The sequence below is a fragment of the Cyprinodon variegatus genome, unplaced genomic scaffold (assembly GCF_000732505.1).
Source record: "Cyprinodon variegatus isolate N-32 unplaced genomic scaffold, C_variegatus-1.0 Scaffold11, whole genome shotgun sequence".
NCBI lineage: Eukaryota > Metazoa > Chordata > Actinopteri > Cyprinodontiformes > Cyprinodontidae > Cyprinodon > Cyprinodon variegatus.
Genome location: NW_015150464.1, coordinates 1,043,537 through 1,054,106, shown reverse-complemented (window position 1 = coordinate 1,054,106; position 10,570 = coordinate 1,043,537). Strand labels below are relative to the sequence as shown.

General features: G+C 37.6%; 2 protein-coding genes across 2 annotated transcripts in view; one reads left to right on the top strand and one right to left on the bottom strand.

The window, feature by feature from the left end:
- Window positions 1–5,225, bottom strand: part of bag3 (BCL2 associated athanogene 3) — a 12,592-nt gene extending 7,367 nt beyond the window's left edge. Inside the window, exon 1 of the mRNA XM_015380040.1 lies at window positions 5,012–5,225. Within this exon, the coding sequence (XP_015235526.1) occupies window positions 5,012–5,215 (204 nt within the window). The 5' untranslated portion in view covers window positions 5,216–5,225. The remainder of the gene's footprint in view (window positions 1–5,011) is intronic.
- Window positions 5,226–9,546: 4,321 nt separating this feature from the next.
- The window catches only part of tial1 (TIA1 cytotoxic granule-associated RNA binding protein-like 1), a 23,585-nt gene continuing 22,561 nt past the window's right edge, over window positions 9,547–10,570 (top strand). The window contains exons 1-2 of the mRNA XM_015380895.1: window positions 9,547–9,817; window positions 10,168–10,264. Coding sequence (XP_015236381.1) covers window positions 9,789–9,817; window positions 10,168–10,264 — 126 coding nt within the window. The 5' untranslated portion in view covers window positions 9,547–9,788. The remainder of the gene's footprint in view (window positions 9,818–10,167; window positions 10,265–10,570) is intronic.

The following is a 10,570-nucleotide window of genomic DNA, read 5'->3' as shown; positions in this document are numbered from 1 at the left end:
AAAACCATAATATGCTTTAGTCACTTGATCATAAGTTATAATTTATTTTGTAATCTTGTGGTAGTTGGTGGCCAATAATATAAACCGTTATTACCAGCTAACTCAGTCATTTCACCAACAGCAATAAATTAATCCATTAAAATCTATTAAATATAACAGAAAACCAAACCTAGAAATTACTAAACTCTTAGTTTTTGAACTTAAGTTCAGTTTTATAATGCTTTAGCTACCTGATCATAAGTTACAATTTACTTTGTAATCTGGTGGTAGCTGGTGGCCAATAATAGAATCCGTTATGTTGTAACCTAATGTTATTACCCATCAAATGTGTCCATTGTTACTTAGTAACATACAATTGTAATAATTACATGCAGGTAATTATGTTGAAACGATATATCTCAATTTTTGGGGTAATTACCAAATAAAGTTTTTCTTGTAACCAAGTAATATAGTGTGACTTGCTATGTTATTACTATATTATTACGTGGTTATTGATGTACGATAAAAGAAAGCGTTATAGATATATTAAATGCATTTTGTAAGATGCGCGTTGAGACTGTCCCCAGTCTATAGCACACTGCAGGAAAACAACAAACCAAAAAAAGACAATAGCATGCTCAGTCTGAAATGGGTGAGGCTCAACATTTTCTCAAAGTGGTGCTAAAAGTCTCATTCATGTGCTCTGGGAAAAAAAAAAGAAAACATCTGACAGGCAGTCCAACAGGGAAAAACCAAACACTGTTTTATTCTATTAACATTTTAAGCCTAAAAATAATTGCTCTGACTTCATTAGCTGACTAATTTCCTCACACAATAGCTTAAGAGTGACTCTTGGCAATATAGACTAATGACTCAAATACTCATAAATAGAAGGTGATCTAAGTATCTTTTTAAATATTATTTAATAAATGAATGAACCTGATTCTTTTCATTGTAATCTATCCAATAGATCACACTTCATTGTTGAGCTCAGACTCAGATTAAACAGATAAGTTTTAATATGTAATAGTGTTTGGATAGAAGTCTAAAATCAGCCAATTAAAGCCAGAAATCAGGACCGCCAGTAAGATGCGGATTGTTGAACTTCTGCTTAAGAGGACCGATAACAACCTGCCGTAGTATAGAAGTTATGAGTTTGAATCCGACTAAAAATAAAGGGATTAAGGCTTTGCTCATCATATTTGAGGATATTAGAAATTTGAGATTGTTCCCGTTTACTCAAGACGTTTTTTTGGTACATACAAATGGAAACAAAATAAAAATATATATACTTTTTTATACTTATGCATCTAAGAAAATGTTTTTATTCATTTGAGTTTTCTTAAATTTCTTGAACAAGAGAAACAATGGCTGACCTGCTCATCATATGGGGCATGTCCACTGCAATGCTGCTACATGCAATAGGTGATTTAATTCACAGTTCATACTAAGCATTGAGGCAAACAAATGCTTTAAAAGGGTAATTTTTTTATTATATTACTGGCATTGAAATTGTACTGTACAGCAATATTTGCCTCCAGAATTTACACCTTCCCTCAGCTTCTTGTTCAGACTAGCAGTCTGTTTTTAACCCATGAACTTAGGGCCTCTTCAGGATGGATACCATGGAACCACTTCCCCTGTTATGGTTTCTAAACATCTAAAATATTCTATCAAACTGTAAAGAATAGAATCCTGTAAGTGAGATGCAGACAAAATCTCTAAGAGGGTTCTGATTTTTATGGCTGTAAAACATTAAATACAGCGTTGTGTTTTTTTTTCTGTTTTTTGTTTGTTTGTTTTTTTTAAATAATGAAATTAAAATGAGTTCAATTTACAACTACATTGTTAAACTGTGCGTTAATAGAAAGCATACAAATATAAACCACTTTTTAAAGAAGCAAGGTGTTGTTTTCATTTAGCAGAAAAGAGCTTAAACATTCCCCCTCCATGGTAAGGACTTGGTGACTGCTTTGCATGGCTGCAGTGCATCCAGTCTTTGTAGAGACCTAAGCTCGATAATGCAAGTCTTTCTGCTTGCTTTAAACGTTATTATAAAAGCTAGAGGCTCATAACCTAAGTATCAGAACTAAAATACTGTACTAAAGTATTTTTGCACCTTGATGTAGTCGACGCTGTGCAAAGCTTTAGCAGAAAGGAACACAAATGAAAATACAGCTTGAAGCAATCCTGATGATGGAGATCATAGAGCTTTGAATCCGTCTGTAACTGCTAATGCAGTCCTAATGGACTGCATATTTCAAATTCAGTTTAAGTCTGTCTATGAGAACATTAAATTTGAAAAATAAACAAATGTCAGTGCTCACCCTCTTAACTCTTAATTTCACCCTTTACCCTCTGGTGCAAATATCAGGCTTCCCTCTTTTTAAAGCAATGGGTATAAACATTCATTTATTCCTAATGCCATCTCCCCCCTTAACATAATTAAAAGGGAAAGGCTGTGAGCATTATCACGGAGAATGTTTTTATCTGTTGTCTCTTATTATTTTAAAAGTTAAGTGTACTATATTTAATAAATTTATTGTTCATCTTTCTTTCATACCAGTATTCCGTATATGCTGCTTTAAGAGAGATATTTTGCTTTTTTAAAACCGGATTGTGTTTTAGCTCACATATGTTGATGGTTTGTTTTTTTCCTTCATTGTGACATCATAAGGACATCAATAAAGAAAATTCTGATAAATTAGCTGGCAAATAGAATAGAATAGAAAATCCCTTTATTGTCCAACAATGGTGTTTATAGCAGCAAAAGATTAAAGAAAAAAAAATAGGTCAGACAAATGTGGACCTTAGAAAAATGTGTAATAAGTTATACACTTAATAAGTGAAACGTTTTAACAATATAAACTGTGCACCTGGAGAATAAATAACCAATATACAGCTATGGACATTTTTACAGTAATGGATATTTGAAAATAGCAGCAAAATCAGAGATGTGCAAAATTACAGCAGCAGGTTATTTAACTGACTGAATTAGAAACTGTGCAAAATTAGCATGAATGTAAAAACTTGATGTTGTTGGGAGCAGTGATGGTTATAGACTCTTAAAGCTGCTGGAAGGAAGGATCTGTGATAACGCTCCCTGGTGCATTAAGGGTGCAGCAGTCTTTCACTGAAGGAGCTCTCCAGTTCAGCACCAGCTTCATGCATGGGGTGGGAGACATTATCCAACAGAGATGTTCATTAGTGAGGATCCTTTTGTTTTGTTTCCATCCTCCTGCACTGAGTCCAGAGGGCATCCAATCACAGAGCTGGCCTTCCTGTACGCAAAGGTGTGGTGTGCAAATGTTGCTCTCTTAATTGTTATACTAATTGGTAAATGACGATCCGTACTGCACAAGCGTGAACAGATATACATCATACATTACGGTACTAAAACTACTTATTTCTACCCTTAACTCACCAAAGAATGCTAATACACATCTTTGAACAAAAAAGTTTTATAACTTCTATGAGACAATCTTTATGCTTTTCACATTTTCTCCGTTAAACTGCTTCTCTGACGTCATCATGGGACATGCTCAGGGCAGTCTGGCAAAATATGATTAAACCATGTTTATCTGCATTGTAGTTGTTTCCTTCTATAGATTATGCAATCTATAGCATAAGATTAAAATGAAACGAAAACATAAAACTCAAAAAGACTAGATTTACTGTATATAGCCGAAAAAGTTAGCCACCGGAAGTACCATAGGATCCCTTTTTCATTGCAGATTGTGAGAGACGACTGATAAATAGATTTATTAGACTGATTTTAAGGCATTTATTTCCTAAGGAAATACATTATTAACCTTTAACACATGATATTTTAGTATGTTAACTATTTTTGGGGAGGGGAAAACGTCATTTAGGTTTTTAAAAAATAAATAAAATCGAAGATGACCCGGATTTATATCTGGATGCGCAAATGAGCTGATCATGCAGTGACACAAACAACCACTCACACTTAAGGAGAATTTAGATAAACCATTTAACCTAACCTAACAGTCATGTTTTAGGGAGGAAGCCGGAGTACCCGGAGAGAATGCACACATGCACAGGGAGAACAAGGAAACTACATGCAGAAAGAGGCCAGGAATCTAACCCAAATCTTCTTGCTGCAAGGCAGCATTGCTACCCACTGCTCCACTGAGCAGCCAACCTACTGAATAGAAACATGTTTTTCCTTTAAATGTAGGTGGGCCCACATATGAAACATGCCTCATGTAGCATGTGGTTGAGCCATCCTCTGAGAACAAGCAACAGGTTCCCACCCATTCTCAAAAACAAATCCATATAAAAGAAAAAAAAAAGTAGACTGTATTAATGGGTGAACCAATGGCCTTTCTCCTAACATCACAGTTGTGAAATAGCTGTGAACGACCCTTTGCCCTCTGCCTGTACAGGACACTGCAGGCTGCACCAATTTTATCCCCCAACAGCTGTGTCTTTCCAGCAGATTCCTCAGCACACTAACTTTGGAAAACAGAGTCCGTCCCTGAGAGGGAAGATTACCGCCTGGCAGACTGTGGAGCCTCAGCCCACCACTTTTCACTGCAGACCTGAACGCATTCTGATTTATTATTATTATCATTTTGATCATCATTATAGGTCAGTCAGTTCCTGTTGCTGTCTGATACAGGCTCCTGAGCCCTGAAGGAAAGGCAGAGCAGACTGAATCCTTGTAAGGGAAAAGTTTATTATGATCTGAACCCCGTTATTTAAACAAGGATCCGAGCCTTTCCATGCAGTCCAGTGACTCACCGAGTAATAATAGTGTTAGATCATGGCATGGGAATAAAACGGGAATGGTCATCTGTTATATTAGGCTTATGAGCTGTCAGTGAGGGGGAGGTGACTCTGCCTAACGAGGCCTAAAGGCAACAACAGTCATGTCATAATAAGAAAATAACGCAGCATCTGTTTTTTCCTAACTTTTAGAAATCACATAAACGCAACTCGGTATAAATTCCGCATTTGGGCGGTTTTTTTTTTTTTTTTTAAGTGAGCAACTTTATCCGCGGACCGTTACCTTTCTGGTGTCGTGTCTCGGGTCATTCCAGGTGGTGGTTCGGTTGTTGTGGTCCACGAAGAAGGGCCAGCCGGTGTGGGGGTCGATCTTCACCTCCCAGCCCAGCGGCAGAGGCTCGCTGTCGTTAGTCGCCATGGCGGGGATATGCGTCTGCGTCTTCACGGCGTTCATATTGCTGCTGCTGGCTGCCGCGAGCTGAGACATTTTATAGGGGCGACGGTCCCTTTAAAGATTCCCACCGGTGACGTAGGCAAGTGGGCTGGAAGTTTCTGGAAATAGCAAGGGGTTAATGTCGGGGGCGGTGGACGCAGCTCGCTGGCTCCTCAGACCCCAAACACAGACGAAGCCCATTAATTGATCTCATTATAAAGGCTTGAACATTAATTTGTACAAAATAAATATGAAAATACGGCTGTTTGCTGGCATAAACAAAGCAAGCTGGAATGATGTGTGCCAGGATCTTATTTAATACACATAAACAAAAGGGAATTCCAAATATTTCTCTTAATTGCAAACAAATCTCCAATTATAAGGAGTCAGAGTCCCACGTGATACAATTAGTCCAAGGATTTGCTTGGATTTGGTTCACAATTATGTAAGTGGTGTGAAAGAGTGTAGGCATGGTGACACTTCTAATGACAGTCTTCCTCTTTATTCTGGAAAGGAGGGATGCTAATAATCCTGCATCTTCATCATGTGGCTGGGAAAAAAACAGATAATAATAAAACACGGATCATTATTCAATTCATTTCAGTTTATTTCTATAACGCCAATTCACATCATGTCATCTCAAGGCACTTTACAGTTCACCAGATCATACAAATGGATTCAAATGGTTCTATCTTAAGGAAAACCAGTTGATTGCATCGGCTCATTGACTCGAATGCAATCCCTCACACTAAGCATGCTTGTAGCGACAGTGGAGAGGAAAAGCTCCCATTTAACAGGATGAGACCTCCAGCAGAACCAGGCTCAGAGTGAGCGGCCATCTGCCGAGGCTGACTGGGGTTTAGGAGACAGAAGGCTTGCTGTAAAAGGCGGCCCCGTCCAGGAAACACACAGCCAGGCAGACGAGCTCTGAGCCAGCTCCCATGTCAGAGGATGAAGAGAGCACATCCAGTTAGTCATGGTCAGAGAAACAGGACTACACTGGAAAAACAGGCTGATCTCCAGCATGTATAAACAAAGGTGCTGATGGCAGCAGCACAGCTGATATTTCTCCAGGATGGAATCCCAGCTAAACAGGAACAGACCAGGCAAAGCTACTATGAAAAAAAGCAGAGAGAGCATAATGTTAGAGATTGAACTAACAGATTCTGCACAGTGGGAGAATAGAGATAGAATGAAGCAGAATGATCATATCATTCACCAAATCAATAATAACAAATATTAATATGGGAAAAAAGAAACAACACAAATTTTAGACCTCTATTAAACTTTGGGGGGCGCCATCAATCATTTCTTTGCACCTATCCAACAAATAGGTACAACTTCTATCCAGATATCTGTCAATACTCAGCACTGATAGAGGTTGGTTCTAGACAGGGGCCCCGGTAAAATGTGCCCCAGCCCCTGTAGTAAATACCAAATCCTGGCATAGAAACCATAACTGACTGTATACCTTGTTTTACCTTTGTTTTGTCTTTACACTGTCACAAGTACAGAGCAACGAAATCAATCAACCAATCTTTATTGTCAACTACAATTTGCATTGCAATTGAGATTTCAGTTTCAGTACAAACCAAACATCACAATATATTGCATACATTGGGGTGGGGGGGCTGAGAGGTGGAACGGATTTACTGAGGCCACGCGTACCTGGCTTCCCAGGTTCCAATCAGTTACCTATGGTGTTGCCTTTATCTCTGTGGATCGGAGCCACATTGGGGAAGATAGGGGGGAAAAAACATCTTTCACACTTTATACTGCATTAAATCTCACCCAGCATGCCGGTCATCTCCAGATCGTGCTCGTTCACAGCCTTTGTGAGGGCGTCAACTGCTGCGGGCAGCCTGATCAGTGCCCAGATTGCCGCCGACATCCTCTGTAATTGTAGATACATCAGGTATCCCCCAAATCCAAACAGGAGAAATCCGAGTATCATAGAACCAAAAATCCACACATCTTCGGTATCCTCCACTGACAACATTATGAAACACGCCATCCTCCAAGCCTTCCAGGAGTCCATGGCGTATCCCACGAAGTATGTCCCGGCAGGACAGGACATGTCCCCTTTTCCCTGTCTTCCAGTTGAGTAAATTTGATCAATTACATTAAGAGACCAGCGACCAGATCCCTTTTTTTGAGTTTGGGTGATATGAAGAGAGAGCTCAGAAAAGGACAAGACACAGCAAAGCAGGGACAGGCAGGGAGGTGCAGGAAGATGCGACCGTCTCCTTCAAGAGTCAGAACAGAAGAACTCTCTGCATTTACCCCATCCCTTCGAGGAGAAGTAGGCTGCCACTGTGGGGCATCCAGGGAGCAGTGTGGGGTTAAGGGTCTTGCTCAGGGACCCAGAGTGCAGGCTGTGGGGATTGAACCAGGTACTTGCAACCTTCTGCACAAGCGCACTGCTCCAACCACCGCCATTCCCCACCTGAAAAAAAAACTTTCACCTTCAGTTTTACTATCAGTGGTTTAAAAACTGAGGTTTGCCCTTTTAGCTCTGGCTGTATTAAGACAGGATCCCCTTTTAGACCTTTAATCGTTGCAGCCTGGAGCTGCAACGATTAAAGGGGCTATTTAACCCATACATTAATCCAGCGGTTCATAAACTTTTCTTGCTTGGCCCCCCTTTTCTCAATTTACAGGAAGGTTTTTGCACCTAGAAATAGCCCAGCCTGCCTTTTCCACACTTTTCAACTGCAGTAAATTATATATTGCCAAAAAATAAAACAAAGACTTTTAAAATGCAAACATTTTATTAAATTTTTTTATTTAACTGTGTAAAAGAATACAACATTGTTGTTAAGATTTCTAAAAATGTTACTTTTATTTAACATTTTTTGTGGTTCCCCACAAAAATAGCATTTTTTTGTGGTTTTTAATCATCATTATTTTAATCTGTGTCCCCATTTAAAAGAAAAAAAACAACAACAATAAAATAGAAAACACTGATCCCACCCTGGATGCTAGGGAAATTTGGTCCAGAACATCCACTTGCTCTGATATATTTAGTTCGATGCAATTCAGAGTATAAATCAATGTATTAAGTCTGATTCATGTTCAATTCACAAATATTTTGGTTATATATACACATTTTTAGTAATTAGTCCAAACATCGCTCCTCTTGGTGTTTTTAAATAATTTTAAGCCTGTTTTTTTGCCAGAGCTAGGACTGGGTGATTAATCAGTTTTGTCGATTAATCAAATTTTCTGTTTACGAAGATTTAAATTCAGGAAAATCTATTTTTTTTCCTAAATAAACACTTCTCTGGGTTTCATAGCTCAGGGGGACATTGGTTCATCTGTTTTTGTACGTAGATGTGTACTGATAATTGATAAAACTTGCTCACTTTGTGATAACCCTTGCTGCAAACATTGAGTGATAAATTTTCATTGTTCTTGTGAAACATGCTTCACAGCTAGAATTTCTTTGCCCTTTAAATTAAGGACCCCTCCTAAAGAGAATGATTAAAATAATAGCTAGTTCTTGATTGTAATGTAGGTCATTTGGAATTTTTATTATGAAACGTAATGGGAAAAAAGCAACACCCTCACAAAGAAATACAAAACGAAAGAAAAAACAACTAAAAACTGATTGAATTTGGCAGGGAAAAAAGTCATGAATTATCTGCAAAGAGCCCCTCAAGTTCTCAAGCATTACCCCCTCTTCACCTTAACTATATCAAGTCTGAGTTTGCTCAAACCTGCTGTTTGAACGAACTTGACTTTTAGCTGAAAATAAAGACACAGCACATCAAACCAGTAAATCACTGTCTATTTTGTAAACTATATCCAATAAATCTGCATTTGCTTGAAAGGGCAAAATAGCCTGCACCTTTTGACCTACAAAATATAATTTGTGGCTTTACATTTAAATGAAGAACAAGAAAAAAAAAAAACACATATGAAAACATTTTAATCGAGGCTGTAAGCTCAATAATAATAACAAAATAGAAGTAATAAAAATTATGACAATAATAAAAAAATCTAATAATAATAATAGAATAATAACAAAAATAATAACAACAACAATAATAAAAATGTTATTATTATTATTATTGTTTATATTATTGTTTATTTAAATTTAAATGGATGAAATTTGTATATTTTTATCAATTTAGTCCCACAATCATGCGGTAATTTATGTGTCATTATCTTTTTATAGTTTCGTTTATTCAGGGGTCAAAGATTATACCGTATCATTCGAGAAATATCTATGAAGTTCCAGTCGCCGACATCATCCGGTCAACGCTGGTGTTAAAAACAAGTGCACCTTCCACAATCACAGGCCTCTTCCGGGAGTTATTTTTTCTTGCAGGCAAAATATTACCTAACTCACTCTGCCTGAATTTGTTTTTTTATTCATATTTGTATAATTTCATATTTAAAGAAACACAGTTTATTGTAAAATTAGCATTTTCTACTGCCAAAAGTTAAACAAGTTTATGGTTTCACAGCAAGGTAATTTCCGGAAGTTGTAGCGTGACGTAAGACGTGAGCAGAGTTAGCTAGCTTCTGAGCTAGTTAACGAGTTGTTGTTTCAGGGTATACTTTTAGTTATTTAACAACCAAGCAGCGGACATTTCTGCCTAGGTCATAGTCGATATAAATTATGGACGACGAAAGCTACCCAAGAACACTGTGAGTAATGAAGTGTTTAATATTAGCGGTTGATTTCGTAGCGTTCGCTAACGTCTACCCGGTGGCTAACTTAGCTACTCAACATTATGACCATCGATAGCAACCCGAAAATGACCATTTAGTGTTTCACGCACATAGATTTATTCGGTATAATCATGAAAATAAGTACGTAAATAAATGTATTAGCAATAAACTATGTATTGGCTATTTTTAGCAGTAGGCCTGGAATTTACCCTCCCTGAGTTCAAATCGAAAGAAATTACACTTCACTCGGATGACAGTCTTACTGTATTTGAAGTACACTGTTAAAAAAATATATAAAACTAAATAAACACACTTTTATTTCTCAGGTATGTGGGGAACCTCTCCAGGGATGTTACAGAGATTTTGATTTTACAACTCTTCACCCAGATAGGACCCTGCAAAAGCTGCAAAATGATCACAGAGGTAAAGATCCAGGATGCTGGTTTGGTTGTTTGTCCTTCAACATCTAATCCCGCCTTCATGTTGTCTGGTAAAGATGGTCATTAATTACTAGGGGTGTAAATCACACCCATCATGGTGATTCGATTAAGCATCTATTTCCGATTATTTTCGATACTCAAGAATACACCACGATATGATTCGATTAATTTGTTCATTTTTTTTTTTTTTACCTTACAGGCTAGACAATGTTTCAAATTTGAAATAAATCAATGAAAGCTGTAATATCGTTATGCATTTTACTTGAGAAAAAACAGCAAATAACAGAAG